At 40.4% G+C, this 15,537-nt stretch overlaps 2 protein-coding genes across 9 annotated transcripts in view; both read left to right on the top strand.

Annotated features, from left to right (window-relative positions):
* Positions 1 to 3,040, top strand: part of SCN2A (sodium voltage-gated channel alpha subunit 2) — a 78,814-nt gene extending 75,774 nt beyond the window's left edge. For all 5 annotated transcript variants that reach the window (XM_074595672.1, XM_074595669.1, XM_074595673.1 and 2 more), the window contains exons 26-27: positions 181 to 451; positions 1,704 to 3,040. In XM_074595672.1, the coding sequence (XP_074451773.1) occupies positions 181 to 451; positions 1,704 to 2,899 (1,467 nt within the window). In that variant the 3' untranslated portion in view covers positions 2,900 to 3,040. The remainder of the gene's footprint in view (positions 1 to 180; positions 452 to 1,703) is intronic.
* A 4,216-nt stretch (positions 3,041 to 7,256) lies between these two features.
* The window catches only part of CSRNP3 (cysteine and serine rich nuclear protein 3), a 106,988-nt gene continuing 98,707 nt past the window's right edge, over positions 7,257 to 15,537 (top strand). Inside the window, exon 1 of one of the 4 annotated variants that reach the window (XM_074593599.1) lies at positions 7,257 to 7,389. The gene's annotated coding sequence lies outside the window, so the exon portion shown is untranslated. Of the gene's footprint in view, positions 7,390 to 7,529; positions 7,649 to 7,818; positions 7,843 to 15,537 lie in introns of those variants that run through there. The other 3 variants (XM_074593600.1, XM_074593594.1, XM_074593595.1) reach the window with 3 other exon arrangements.

Here is a 15,537-nt window from a genome sequence, read left to right as displayed (position 1 = left end):
TAGTTGCATTTCTATTCAATTTGTGTTACGTGAACAAGCTGGAAAATTCATACAAATAGAGGAGGACTTCATGGAAGATGTGAAACACCCTTCATATTTGATTTAAATAATAGGTAGCAATTTTTAAAAAGAAATTTTACATGATGCATATTGTAATGAATCTTGTTTTTCCCCCCTTAGAACAAATTCCAAGGCATGGTCTTTGATTTTGTAACAAAACAAGCATTTGATATCAGTATCATGATACTCATCTGCCTTAACATGGTCACAATGATGGTAGAAACAGATGATCAGAGTGAAGACATGGAAAACATTTTATACTGGATTAACCTGGTCTTCATTGTACTTTTCACTGGAGAATGTGTCCTGAAATTGATTTCACTTCGCCATTACTACTTTACTATAGGCTGGAACATTTTTGATTTTGTGGTTGTCATTCTCTCCATAGTAGGTAAGAACAACTCATTTTTTTATGAAATGGCTAATTCTGTGGAAATGGAAACATTTTTGGCATGTAAGGTCTATGTATATTTTGGTTAAACATTGTCACTAGAAAGTCTGACCACAATTTTTCTTTATTCTGATTTTGTATTATCCATAAAATAACTGAACAGCATGGTAAGAAATTTTTTAGCAATAGGTTTCATACACTTTCACTTTTCCATTAGTTGAAATTAGATCTTTATTCTGAATTCAGTAGAAATTACTCCGCATAGAAACAAACCCATATATGAAAGGCAATTTTGGTATAAACTAAACAGTGACAGTTGCAGGAAAAGAGCCCAGTAGTCCAAAATCTGCACAGCAAAATCTGTGTGGGAGTGTTGTTAGGCTAGTATGCAAGCACCCCAGACAGCAGGGTAAAACCCTCAGATTCCTTCTGGGTTTTGTTTCATCCTGAGAGGTTTTATTCCTGAGCTACAGTGAGCAACTGGAGAAACAAAGCTGAAGCAGATGCAGTAATAAATACATGGCTCCACTAATCTTTGCTTTATCTAGAGCAGAAAACGTGAAAGAACTTGAGTACAAATTCTGTCATTTTAACTTCTTGGGATGGTTCTGACATTTTTGTATGGAAACAAGATATAGTTATTTTTCTGCTTTCAGGCATGCAGTATAATGCTCAATTCTTCTACTTTTCAGTGAGTTCCAAGAAGCCTCTTTATTATCAGTTTGTTCATGTTTGGAATTGCTGTGTCATTAATACTAAACTTCTGGTCACATTATTTCATGTGTGATTAAGAAGTTGCAGTTCCCTTCAAACATACATATTTGCATACCATAACTTGATTACATGACATTTTAATATTACTATAAATATGATCTTCAGATTAACTGAGATTATTTTTGTTACAGTCAAACAGAAAACTATTCTTCTGGTCTCAGCATTTGCTAATTTACATACACTAGCTACCAGTTTGTCCTAAAAAAGATTGATGTTGTGTATTTGTGTGTCCGTTTGCATACGTAGTCATACAATTAATATTTAGAAATGTCATTGATGCAGTTTTTTCTATTGGGTTTTATGGGTGACCAGAACGTACCAAACAGTAAGGGTTTTGTAAAAACAACTGAATGGCTAATTTCTAAAATCTGTTCAAATATCCTATTCTTAAAGTTCTACAATGTTTGTAGCATAGATCTTCAGCAGTGTTTTTTAAATGTAATAATATTCTTTACTAATTTAACTTGTTTTTCAACAGGTATGTTCTTAGCTGAGATGATTGAGAAATATTTTGTGTCCCCCACACTATTCAGAGTGATCCGACTTGCCAGAATTGGTCGAATCCTGCGTCTCATTAAAGGCGCTAAGGGAATCCGCACTCTGCTTTTTGCTTTGATGATGTCTCTTCCTGCTTTGTTCAACATTGGTCTGTTGCTGTTCCTGGTCATGTTTATCTATGCGATATTTGGCATGTCCAACTTTGCCTATGTTAAGAGGGAAGTTGGCATCGATGACATGTTCAACTTTGAAACGTTTGGCAACAGCATGATCTGCCTCTTTCAAATTACCACATCTGCTGGCTGGGATGGTTTGCTCGCCCCAATTCTGAACAGTGGGGAGCCAGACTGTGACCCCCATAAAGATCATCCGGGGAGCTCTGTGAAAGGCGACTGCGGCAACCCTTCTGTTGGGATCTTCTTCTTTGTCAGCTACATTATCATCTCATTTCTGGTAGTGGTGAACATGTACATTGCTGTGATTTTGGAGAACTTCAGTGTTGCTACTGAAGAAAGCGCTGAACCCTTGAGCGAGGATGACTTTGAGATGTTCTATGAGGTCTGGGAGAAGTTTGATCCCGATGCAACACAATTCATAGAGTTCAGTAAGCTATCAGATTTTGCAGCTTCGTTAGATCCTCCTCTTCTTATAGCAAAACCAAACAAAGTCCAGCTTATTGCAATGGATCTGCCCATGGTAAGCGGCGACAGAATTCACTGCCTTGACATCTTGTTTGCTTTCACAAAGCGTGTTTTGGGGGAAAGTGGGGAGATGGACGCCCTCAGAATACAGATGGAAGATCGGTTTATGGCAGCCAATCCTTCTAAAGTCTCCTATGAACCAATTACAACCACATTAAAACGAAAACAGGAGGAGGTATCTGCTGTCATTATTCAGCGTGCTTTCAGACGTCATCTTTTAAGGCAAAAAGTCAAAAAAGTTTCATGTATATTTAACCAAGATAAAGGTAAAGATGAGGATGATCTGCCCATGAAAGAAGATATGATTATGGATAAACTAAACGAGAACTCTACTCCAGAAAAAACCGATATGACCCCATCCACAACCTCCCCACCTTCTTATGACAGTGTAACAAAGCCAGACAAGGATAAATATGAAAAAGACAAATCAGAAAAAGAAGATAAAGGTAAAGACAGCAGGGAAAGTAAAAAGTAACACAGAATTCCGTTTGCGATAAAACTGTTTACAGCCTGAAAAAGTATGTATTTGTGTCAACAGGACTCCTGTAGGAGGTACATGCCAAACTGACAGTTTTTACATATATAAATATATATATAATTATATATATATATATAAAAGGTCAGTGCCTATAACATGACAGTGACCCCTCGTCATCAAACTGCAACTCTGTAAAACAGGGTAACATCTTGACAGGAGGTTGTTGTTTTCATTACCAGCTGACACTGCTGAAGAGAAGATAAATTGGCCAATCAGACTGTAGGGACCAGTTTAAAAAGAAGGTGCGAACCTATGAATCTCTGTGTTTAACATGAAACACGCAGTACAAAAATTGTATCCACTGTTTGCATTTCAACAGCCACATTTGCCATATTTTTACAAAAATCAGTGTTGGTGAACTTATCATTTTTTAATTCACAGGTTGTTTACTATTATATGTGACTATTTTTGTAAATGGGTTTTATGTTGGGGAAGGGGGTATGAGAACCAGGTGTTCTACTCTCGGATTCTCTATAATGTACAGACAGAAGTGATTTGCATGAAGGCATGCTGCACTTGTAGTTCATGCATGGAAAAACATGACGTCGCACAAAGCAGCAGAGTCTGACTACTTCCATGTTTCAGGGTGGCTCTATATTTTGAGGTGCTTAATAACAGTATCCATCTAGTATCTCATCCAGACAAATCTTAATGTGCCTGTAAAGTCCCATAGAGTCTACAATAATAGAACAGATGTTTTATTTTTTCATAAGTCATTTAACTATAGTTGAACGAACTCTGCATAAAAAATTTACTGAGGGACGTGGAGTCCATTTTTAAGTATTCTTCTGTAGAAAACAGCTTACCTGAACTTGGAAAATTGAATTTACCAAAAACCCGCAAAACTTAAGGATTATGAAGTTGTTCTGCTTCACCCTGCAGTATCGTTTAGCCATCTTCTGCTCTCAGCAAGGTTGACATTGTATGTGTTGATTAAAAAAGTACCGCCTATGTAAATAGTTATTTTATCCCGTGGTGCATGTTTGAGCAAACAAATAATGACCTGTGCACAATATTTATTGCATCAAATATGTACCACAGTAAGTGTAGTTTGCAAGCTTTCAACAGCTAATATGAAGTATTCTGTACCATTATAGATAGTTTGGAAGCTATCACTGATGCATGTTTATCTTGCCTTTGCTGCTGTAATTTTACTCCTTCCACTGTTAAAAGTCTAATATGGGAAGCCATATCTCAGTGGTTAAGTGAAACAAATTGTTCAATTGGTCATCATTCTTTCATGACATCAAGCAATAGTTTGCAGCTACTTAAGAGCTTCTTGCTTTGCATTCGGAAATTTTAAGTGACTACTGTACGGCGTATAGTCAGACTGTACAGGATATGTTGCAAACTGCTTAATCTGTTGAAAAATACATGGATAGAATTTTCTAAGAAAATATAAATATTGTAAAAAATACCATTTTATTTTATTTTTCAGCGTTTTGTACATAAAATAAGAAATGAGAATTATCTTCAGGTTGATGTCACTGTCACTTTTGTTACTTTCTATCCATAGCACTTTTTAATTCAAGAACTTCACAAAATAAGAAACAAAGGAAAGAATGGGGTAGCTTTAGGTTTCTGCTTTTTTATTAGTACTGTATTTTTGCACACATTTTAACGTGAAATAAGTTTCAAACTGAGTCCAAAATGCACTTGCTTCCAAATAGATATAACTTGTAATTGAAATGTGGTGGGAAAGATTTGTTTAAAATTCTAGCACTGCCTGCATCAGAAGTTTCAAGGTAGTCTTTTTATTCATGAAATCTTTACCAGTGTTTGTTTACATAGACTATTCTTATTCTTGTTGATTCATGCTGCACTAGAACTGTTCTAAATATAATATGGGATCCACAATGTTTTTTTTTCCACAGGAATTAAATAGCAAACTTGTATAATTGATCACATCGGGACATTTTGTGTTTCTTACACAAACAAAAATTCAATGTTGACTCCTCCTTTTACAAAAATATTGACTTGTGTGTCGGTGAACTGCATGCAGGAAAATGCTATTACCATAAAGAACAGTAAACCACATAACAGTTGAGCCAAAAGAATAAAGACTTTCATTTTTTATTGTATTTAATTGTTCTTTGTCTTTGTTTTCATCACTAAAAACTGCTGGCTATCAAGAGGTGCTATGAAAATAAAATAGGAATATATGAAATGTTAGAAATCAGGAGTAGTGAGTAAAACTCGTTATAATAATAGATTTGTAAAAAGTAAAAAAATGAAGCACATGCTTTCGGAAAGATCCTTAATATTATTTGCACTCACGCTCTTATTAATCCTATTTAAAACTATCTACAGTAGGATAATGTTTATGCGTACATGATGCTTAAGCCCCTTTTTCATGTCAGGTATTCTGAGACAATAAGAAAAACAGATGTTAAAAAAACCCTAGCTATCAAGGCTGCAAAACAGTATGAATAATTTCAATGATATTTTACATTTGAAGTGAAGATTATCTATGTGTTATAAGAAAAATTTTATTTGCTACATAATTTGTGAAATATTTATGACATTATTTTGCTTTAAGACATGAGGGGTAGAAGTCAGCAGAAACTTTGCTGGAAGCTTTGGTAAAGCATCAAACTCATAGGGGGTTTTTTTAATCTTAGGGTGCTGAATGCAATTGTAATGTGAAAAATACTATAATTTTAAACTTCTCTGGTGAATTTACATACCGTACTTTTCACTGTGAGGGAGCTGGCACACACATCGAGTGATGCGTGCCTGCCCATGGAAGGGGTGATGCCAGAATACAGGAGGTAGGTGTAGAACAGGCATTGCAGGTGGCTGTTGGAACCGAGAAGAATTTTGGGAGAAATAATATAAATAATTATTTATTGTGTCAGTCTTGTCATGCAAATGACCCAATCTATCTCCACTTTACAGAATCCCTCATGAGTTGCTTGGAAAGTAAGCTGAAAAAAATGCCTGGTATCAAAGTATTTCTTTTTCCCCTAGCAGGGTTTCCTATACTTTGAGACATAAAGCAGTTTCCTGAAAAACTGAGGGACAAGAAATTGTCATTAGGCTTTCTTTTGACTGTGACATATGACTATCTTCTCAGTGCATTACAATGGGATTTCATGTACATTGTTGCAAAATCATCTCTGATCCTGTAAAACATGCTAAAATGGCTTCTGAATAAAACAGCATTTGCGACACTGAAAGCAGTAGAGCCAGATTTTTAGGTGGCAATCACATTTGAGTGCTATTTCTAGAAATTTTCTCTGTTGTATACGTAAAGTAATGCCTTGAAAGTTGGATACACTGAACAAATTAAAAGCTAAGAAAAACATGCACAAACTAATAATCATTATAGATGTGCTGACATATATCTCTGTAGAGTATCAGGAAAACCAGACGTACCCAATCATGTCTGTGATTTGTAGGTCCGAGCTTTGGGTGCGGACCCCAGACCTACAGAAACACTTCCAAATGGAGCACTAGGATGGTGCCCTTCATCCCTTCTCTACAGTTTTCAACAACTAAGTGTTTGTTTACTCCAAAAACGAGTATTGGTATACTAATGTAGCAAGGTCTTATGCTGCAGTGTTGCAATTAGATTTTTTTTGACCTCTGTCTATGAAAAGACAGTTGTCCGGGCCAAGATAGGAAGAGGTGAGAGAATGTGAAATTCTGTAATTTAAGGACCAAAGATATGGCCGGTTGGTGGGTTTTGTAGAGGGCAAAGTATTAAAGAACATGCAGATACACTTATTTGTATAAATTAGACCATTCAGAAAATAATCAAAATGCTTCTTGCAGGGATTTATACTTAACAGAAGACTAGTACAAAAAAAAATATCTAAATACCTCAAAACAGACAAGAAGGTATGTTTTTGCTTGCTCACTCCCCCCCCCTTTCCTTTTTTTGTTCTACATATCCGTAGGTTTACTAAAAACACCTGCTAACCCACTGACACCCCGTTACACGCAGGTTTATTCACCAGGGTAGTGCCCCCCGTTTTACCCACTGGGTCACAGAGGGACCCCGCTCCCCCCCGCGGCGCTGGGGGCCGGACTGAGCTCCGCCAGCAACGGGGGTCCCAGTAGCCGCTTTAGCCTTTCCCCTCCTGCGAGCGCTCCGGGAGGCCGGGTGTCGGCGGGCCCCCTTTGCGGCCTCTCCAAGGCCCCGAGCTCAGGGCGGGGAGCCGCTGCTGAGGCGACCGGCCTCCGGTGGCCGCCAAGCTCTTCGCCGCCCGCCGGAACGCGGCGCAGCGCCGCTCCCCGACGGCTCCGCGCCCTGCGCCTCGGCCAGCGCCACCCCATCCTCCGCTCGGACGGCGGGCGCGGCGCGGCATGGAGCGGCGGGTGGGGGCTGTCTCCCGGGCGGGCAGGTAGCGGGGGCCCGCTCCGAGCCCGGCCGCCATCGGGGGGCCTCGGGACCCGCCCGCCTCTGCAGCCGCCGGGGACAGGTAAGGGGGGCGCGGGGAAAGGCGGGCCGGAGGCGGGCGAGGCGTGCCGGCGGCGGACCGAGGGCTGCCGGTTCCCCGGGGCGGCCAGCGAGCTCCGGGCGGGAGGCGGGGGCCGCGCGGCACGTCGGCGAGCGGCCCGAGCAGGCGGCGAGCGGCGGCCCGGGCCCGACGGCTGGCGAGGGGAGGTGGAGAGCGGCGGCCCCGGCCCAACGGCTACTGGGGGCGGCCCGGGGAGGCGGCGGCCCCGGCCCGGCGGCAGGTGAGGGCGGCGCGGGGGAGGCGGCGGCCTTCGGGAGCCGCTCGGTGCCGGCCAGCCCCGCCAGTCGCGAGGCCCTCCGCTGGCGATGGAGGGCTGGGGCCCGGCGTTCCCGTTACTCGCGTTATTCATAAGGGCCGGGGCAGGTCTGGTTAACCCGGGCGGTGGCAGCGTTAGCCGAAATGCCGGTTCCTCAGGTGAGGAGCGGTAGGCGCGTTGGGTGCTCCTGACCGCAGAGGAGGCTGTGGGGCGAAGGTGCAGCCGTTCTTAGCCCAGGAGTGAGGAAGAGAACAAACTCCGCTAGTACGAGGGGTTGTAAGTTACACAGAGAGAGAGAGCAGTTATCTGTAAATCAAAGTTTTACTGGATCCTGGCCTATAAAACTGCCCTCCCTGGTGTTTCTGACACCGAGGCGTACAGGGGTGAGGCGAGGTGGCACCCCTTTGGGGCTCCCCAGGTGCCCCAGCACCTTCGCCCCCAGCTGCGGCTCGGAGCCCCTCGGTGGAAGTGGGGCGGCCGTGCTGGCCAGAGTGGGGAATGGGAGCGCTGGTGTGCGGGTGGGCGTCCGAGGCTGCCCACACGGGTGGAGGCAGAGTGGGGTGAGGGAGGCTGGTGATAGCCCGTGTAGCCACGGTCCTCCGCTGGGGTAGTGGAATAAATAGGAAATGTTTCACGGGGTTTCTGTGTACTCTTGTGGTTCTGGATAAATCCTGTGCTGCTGCAAGACCGCGCTAGTCCTGTGGGAGAAACTACGTTCTGAATCTGCTTAGCGCAGCTAACTCTGGAGCAACAGATACCACCGGGTCTTTCTTTGCCTGACTTCTGGTCTAAGTAGGCAGGAAGGACAAACTGTTGGGCAGGGGTAGTGGCTGGCACAGACCAGTAAAGCTAAAGAATAAACAGGTTGCTTCAGGATGAAAGCCATGCTCAGTTTCCCGTGTTCGTTTACTCGTACCGGTGAATTGCGCGCACCTCATTTTGCAGCGTTCTGAATGAGGATGCGTTTTACTGGATTTGTTAACTGCAGTCCACCTCAACTGACTGCATATCCACATTGGTTGCCTTTGTTTCATCAGTGTGCAAATTGGAGAAATAGAAATAGTATGTGTGGAAAAAAATAAAGCTCTAAGAAGTTTTAAAATTTTAGTATATTTACTCTGGGAAGTGGCAAAGACAAGGCACAAGGACAAAACTGCTGGAGTGGCATCATACCCTAGGGTGACTCCAGGATGGCTTCTGTACTTGCCAGAAGAAAGCAAGCTATAGTAATTGTGGTCTCTAAAATACCACTTTTAAAAACTGAATATAAGGAGAGCTCTGCCCTTTCTGTATGCCTATTCTTCACTGTTTTTTGTTTTAGTATGTTATTTTTGTGTTTACTGTATGAAGCATAGTACAGGCTAGCTCAGCAAGATACCTCACTAGTTGAGGGCGAGTCACTTAAAATCTCGTCTGTCATTTGTTTAAGACAGAGAATGCAATAAAGAGCAGGAAAACCAGAGAACTCACGGAGTTTGTTTCTATTTATGTTTGTTTGTGGCTAAGCATCCTTTATTTTAAAATGTTCTTAGATATCTTAGATGGAGCTCTTTAGATCTATCTAGCTTTTATCAAGAAATAAATAGAACTTTGCAGTACATAAGTTTGGTTGACCCTAGAGAAACCTGTTTGTAACTTGAGTTCGGTAGTCTCAGATTTCTGGAATATAAAGCACTCAAACGTAGGCTGGCTTCTTCATTCTGTGGGGACCCTTACTGGCATAGTAGACTAAGAAGCGTTGGCAGCATGCAATGTTATGTTACTGTCAATTTATCATTGTTAGGTCTTGTGCCTTACTGTTTAGATTTTTGGATCCTATTAGGTTGCTGTAATGACAATTTAAAATTATTTTCTGCCTTTGTGATTGCATATCAACAGCTGGGAGAAATAAGCAACTGCAGGAGGTTGTAATTGTGTTGTTACAACACAAATCCGCTATTGTAAACTGTTGTACTTTGGAAACAAATGGCCTTGTAGGGAGGGTACAGATCAGAATACAGCCTGGTTTGGTATTTGTCACACTGATTGTACAGTACTGGAAGTATCGGCTCCCTTAACCACAGACAGGTGTTACGGCACTGATGTAATACATTGATCTGCTTGTTCCAAGTGGAGAGAGGGGTGAATGGGGCTGAACTGTGGTTTGGTTTCTTCTCTGAACAGAAATGGGGGACTCTTCTACAGGTGATTGATGGTGACTAATTTAGAGAAACTGTGGGCCAGAGGAAAAAGGGAGCTGGATGTCCCTGGCAGCGAAGACATGTGCCTAATGTTTATGTGAACCTGAGAAATGCAGAGCGTCCATATTACTGAAATAGTGACTCATCAGATAGATGCAGTGCTAAGTGAAAGACTGATATATGCAGACAAAATGATCTAGGAGATTAAGTATTTTCCTGTGTTTTTTACTATTTGTAGTATACTTTGTTGTTTATATTAGTTACTTTCTTACTCCAGAGCCCTTTTTCCTCACTAGTCGCCTCTGAGGATGAGACACTTATATCTTTGCTAATTTTAAAAACTTGACAAATGAATCCTGCCACACTATTATGAATATACAATTTTACCTTTAAAAGTACTGCACACTTAACTGGTTCACTTTGTTGTTGCAAATTGCTTGACTTCTTGAGCCCAATTTAAATACATTCGCAATTTTTGCAAGCCATAATAAGGATCCAGGTATCATATGCACCACACACCCTTCAGCTACCATCATCCTGTTTACTGTGTGGCTTTGACAGGTAAAAAAGGAAAAGCCTGTTGCATTTCCCAGGTGAGTACACTCTCCACTGAAAGTGCCGTCCTCTACTCTGAGTATCCTCAGTTATTGGATGATTTGCCAAAGCATTTCACGGGACCTGTGCAGTCCTCTGCCAGGGTGTGCAGGCTGGCTCAGAAAAGAGTGTGGGCATTGCTAACTTGTAGGTAGCTGCCCCGATCTGTGCTCCAGGGAGGGTGATGAAATGAAGAGTTAATCAAAACTAATTGGTTTCCATGGTACTATGTTCTGTGTGATGTGCTGTCTGATAAGCAAGTGTCGTTAGAACAGATAAGAAAGTATGTATTTAAGAACAGATAAAAAAAGAATGTATTTCCTAATTTACGGTTCCGCAGAGCCATCTGGAACCATGAACCAGTCTGCAGATAAGACTTGTACTTAGTTTCCAAGGTTTCTTTTTAAAGTAGTTTGTCATAATCTGATATTTAAGTAGTTTTAATGTTAAAGAAAAATGTATTTAAAATATATATTGAGTCTGCATTGAAGTGCAAAAGCAGTTTTTGTAGATACTGTTCTGCAAAACTGTCTTCTCCAGGGTTCTTCCCAACTTCATTGTTGTGTTACCAATCAGCTTACGGCCTAGAGGTCACATCATTTTAATAGCATTTCTATGTAGTACTTTTCATATGGTGTTCTCAAGACATTTTATATCATATCCATGTAAATCTAGCACTTCTGTAAGACTATAATGGGGCTCTGAAAAGGGTATGTTTGATAGTATGAATTCTGTGTTATTACATGGATCCTTTGATCAGCGTGTTGGTTTTCTTTGTTCACGCTTCTGGGAACTGTTTGTGTTCAAGTGGGAATCGCATGGCTCCAGGTTTGACACTGATTTTTTCACTTTGCTTTGAAGTGACAACTGCCTTCTCAAAAGCCTTGATACTCTATTTTGGTAATCAAACATTAATTTTTGTTACCTGGTGAAAACACAGATACAAAGGGCAAACTGCCTGTATAACTAACCTTGAAATATTGTTTTAAACAACTGCATTATAAATCTTGCTTTATACAGTCTGACGTATGCAATATTCTTTTATTTGTGTGCTTCTCATCAAGTGCTGTAGTCTCTTTCGTTTTGTTGTTTTTTTTTTTAAAAATCTGTTTTTTGTCCTATATGTAGATGGACTGAGCAGTGTAGATCATTAGTGTGCACTTTGTACCAAGTATATCTGGAAAAGACATATATATATATGAGTCGGTATTCTTGCATTGTATGTAGTACATTTTAAACACTAATTTGCTTACTTTATTTTGTATAAACAGTCTATATATGTGAGCAGGTTTTAGTGGAAATTTGCAAAATATTTGTGGAAGGAGAGTTTGGAAGTAAGATTTGAGGAAGCATTTTGTTTTCAGGTTGAAAATACCCAAGCATTTTTGATATGAAAACCTGGATTACTGGTAATTTCCCAGCAGACATGTTTCTGTTATAGCCTTGCTATGTCATGACTGGCTTTTTTTGCAGTTCCCATGGCAACAAGGATTTTTCAGCTGCAAAGCAGAATGCTGTATATGGTTTGAGGGGTGTTAAATTTTCTTTATTACAGAAGAAACTTTGATCCGTGAAAGCTGAACAGGCACCCTGCTGGCCCCCCTTCCCGTCCCTCCTCTTAATAATCTGTGTTTTGCCTGTAAGATTACATGTAAATGTGAATTCCTATTTGACAAGAATACAGTGACCAGTTCTAATTTTTGACATAGTATGAGATGGTGGAAAATTTCTGAAGGCTTACTGGAGCGATAGCATGGAAAATGTGTCATCTTCCAGTTGGATTTTTGACAAACAGAAGGCCATCGTATATGGATATAAGTTTGTATGTGTATATATTTGTGAACATTGTATATGCGTCTAGAAAGTAATGAGAGTTAAAGTTGCTCAGGGTTTGCATTTGCTTCTGCTAATGAATCTCAAATTCTAATAAAAAATCTCAAAATACTGTATCTGATTCACAAACTAGAATTTGTTAACAGTGCAATAATCTTGCTTGGTTTTGTGTGTGTGTGTGTGTCTCTCCCTCACCTTCTCAGATGAATACAGGGGTGGTATGGGATGTTTGGGATGTATCCTGAACCAAATAATTATAGGAGAAACCTTGATACAGAAGCTATGCTTAGGGCATGGGTCATTTTTTCTAAATTAGATAGGTCTTCTGTGTTGTTGTTTTTGTTTTTCTTTTGAGCACTCATTCAAAAAAAATAGGCCAGTCCAGGTTTTTTGATTTCCCTTCACACCAGGGGGGTGTGGAGGTTTGGGTTTTTTTGTTAGTTTTGTTTGTTTTTAAACTGCTAAAAAAGGAAATGGGAACGATGTAGTTACTGAAACAAACAACATAGGCAATTGCTGTTTATCTTGTAAAAGCCTCTGAGTAGTACAACTAGAAAAGATATCTTCATGACATCTGAAAGGCAATTTAGAGATGCATTAAAAATGAATTTGGAAAGTAAAGTCTGCTGCCAGTGGCCTACTGGTCTTCTGTGATTTGGGCTGGGAGACCTCTGTCTCCCCCTGCCACTGACACCACACACATGTAGGATTATTACGGAATCATGAAAATGAAACTGCTAGAGAAGTATTGTACAGGAGTACGGCAATGTACTATTTAGGCAACAACTTCATCCAAATACCCAGTTGTAAAAGATTTTTCACTAGTGCTGTCACCCGTGTATGTCACAGCTGTGACAAAATAACTTACGGCTACATGAGAGAGAAATTGCGCTTCACACCTATGCCCAGGCATGAATAACCTGGATGCACTGAAGTATGCAACAGTATCATTTTTTTCAAGTGAAGCTAGAAGCTCTGAAATTACAAATTTTTATTGCCCCCCCTCACCCTACCCCCAGTGGCCTTCTAGGAGATGGATTGAACGTGGTAGGTGCATGTAGTTTAGGCCTCTGTGTCACCCTTCTCATGAAAAACAACTTTGGAATTGGTTCAGTGCTAACGTTGAAAAAAAGCTTATAGCTTGTGGTAGCATATAATTCAGAATGCTGTATGTGATTTTGGGGCATCCTTATGTTTGTGAATTCAAGAAAGGTGGGCTATGAAAATTGGAATTCTGAACGAGGGTCTGCAAAGATTTACAGCGGCTGATAGCATCTGGCAGTGTGTTGCGTACCACCTCCTCCCCTGCCTCCCAACACAACCTCAAGCCATTTGTAAGAGATTGAAGGTTTATTTTGATATTTGTTTTTCTAGCTTTGCTTGTAATACTATTCAGTGCAGTTTTTCACTGAATAATTGGTCCAGTGCTCCCTGAAAATTCAAGAGAAAAGAGAGTTGCTAGCTTGGGCTTTATGCTTGAGAAACGGGCAAAGTTTAGGAGAAGGGTTCCCTTAAATGCAATTAAAGAATACGAAGAGTTGTGAGTTGCAATGTCAGATATTTTCCATTGTGTGTGGCAAAGATGTGGGGCTGGTGATTCTGCATGAAGCTGGATGAATAGGTCAAACAGCTTGCTTCTGCGTCGCTGTTGAGCCTTATTAGGAGGAGTGACAGTGTGGTGACATAATCTGACCCCAGATTGTTCTCAGCTATAAATCCTCTGGTTGCAGTCTCCACTGCTCCTCAGCATGTGCCCTTCACATTTAAGGGCTTTTCAGATCATCTCCATCACCATCTGCTACATAATGGAAACAAAACAGTTGTGCTGCGTGTGGAGCCAGCTGATTCCCTGAGTGGAGATGGAGGTTTCCAAAATACGTCTCGTCTCTAGGAACTTGTCGTTCTGGTCTCATTGACATTCTGTGCACTAGTCACTAGGCTGCCATTATGGATGAAAAATGAAACGAGGTAGTGACTCCTTTACAGGGACATACACGTTTTTCGAGCAGATCCAATACTGCATACTGTATGTGTGTTCTCGTGCTTGCGTACAAGCAATACTGCACATCCTAATGTCTCTCTAATTAGAAGAAGGGAAACATAGTCCATATGGGAAACATCTTGTCAACGTTTATGTATTGGTAACATTGGTCCTGCATGGGCAATGAGAAGATAAGCAACAGGATTTCTTAACTGCAAGTATTCACTAGGTGTCAGTGCACGATCACACTGAACTGAGGTTCTCACTGAGAAGTTCTTTGATGATTGTGGTATCTCCCTTATGAACAGGGATTCTAAAGAAGATTCCTGCTGTTGTCTCCAGGATGTAGTGTGGGTTAAATTTAGGAATAACTAATGATTAAAATTCATTAATCCAGTCTTGTTTTTAGGAGCAGTCTGATAAAAATGCTGATTTAAAAAACACAAGAAGTTTTATACTTAATAAAGGTAATTTAAAGTCTTAGAATAGCTCCTGTGTTAATCATTATCTAGCTTTCTTGTCAATATCTGGTGTATTACTGATCAAACACCCCATGTGATACAGCTGCTGATCCTGGATGTGACTAAAATTTCTATTAAGATGTGGAAAAATTGCAGTTTTCATAGTGATACATTGTCTGTAACACAAACACATTCACTTAATTATTTGCAAAACTATTGTTTTCCTTAGGGGTGTAAAAGATCAAGTCTGTAAATGTCAGTCAAAGTGGAGGAAAACCGCATGAATGTAGCTAAAATTGCCAGGTTTTCTGTAAGAAAACCTTTTTATTCTCTTGCCGTATCATGTCACTAGAATGAAATATCATGCTTATTAGAATATCTTATATTACTTGCATCTCAATATTAGATTTTCTTTTCTATTTTAAGGCAGATTTAAATTCTTAATACTTAGCCTAGTTTTATTGATAGATAATTAGGGAACGCATCTTGTCAATCTGCATAGTGGTCAGTATTCATCTAGAATTTTAAATTGTTGCAAAATGGTTTTTTTCTGGCTTGTGTGTGAAAGTACTAGGTGAGAACTGTACATTAGTAGGTTAAAATTGAAAAAAATAGTAATTAACTTGATAAATGCAAATACTTGAAATGGCTTTCCTTTATCTTCCAGTTTATACTGAACTTTTCCTATAATATTTTAACCCACACCACTTGGTGACTGGTAAAAATGTTTACATGTTACCCTCTTATATCAAATTTCTTTACAAATGAGGCCTTTTGGAGCACTATTCCCTGGTACCCTAGGGG

This window comes from Larus michahellis, chromosome 7 (genome assembly GCF_964199755.1).
Source record: "Larus michahellis chromosome 7, bLarMic1.1, whole genome shotgun sequence".
Taxonomy (NCBI): Eukaryota; Metazoa; Chordata; class Aves; order Charadriiformes; family Laridae; genus Larus; species Larus michahellis.
This window is presented reverse-complemented; position numbering and strand designations above follow the sequence as displayed.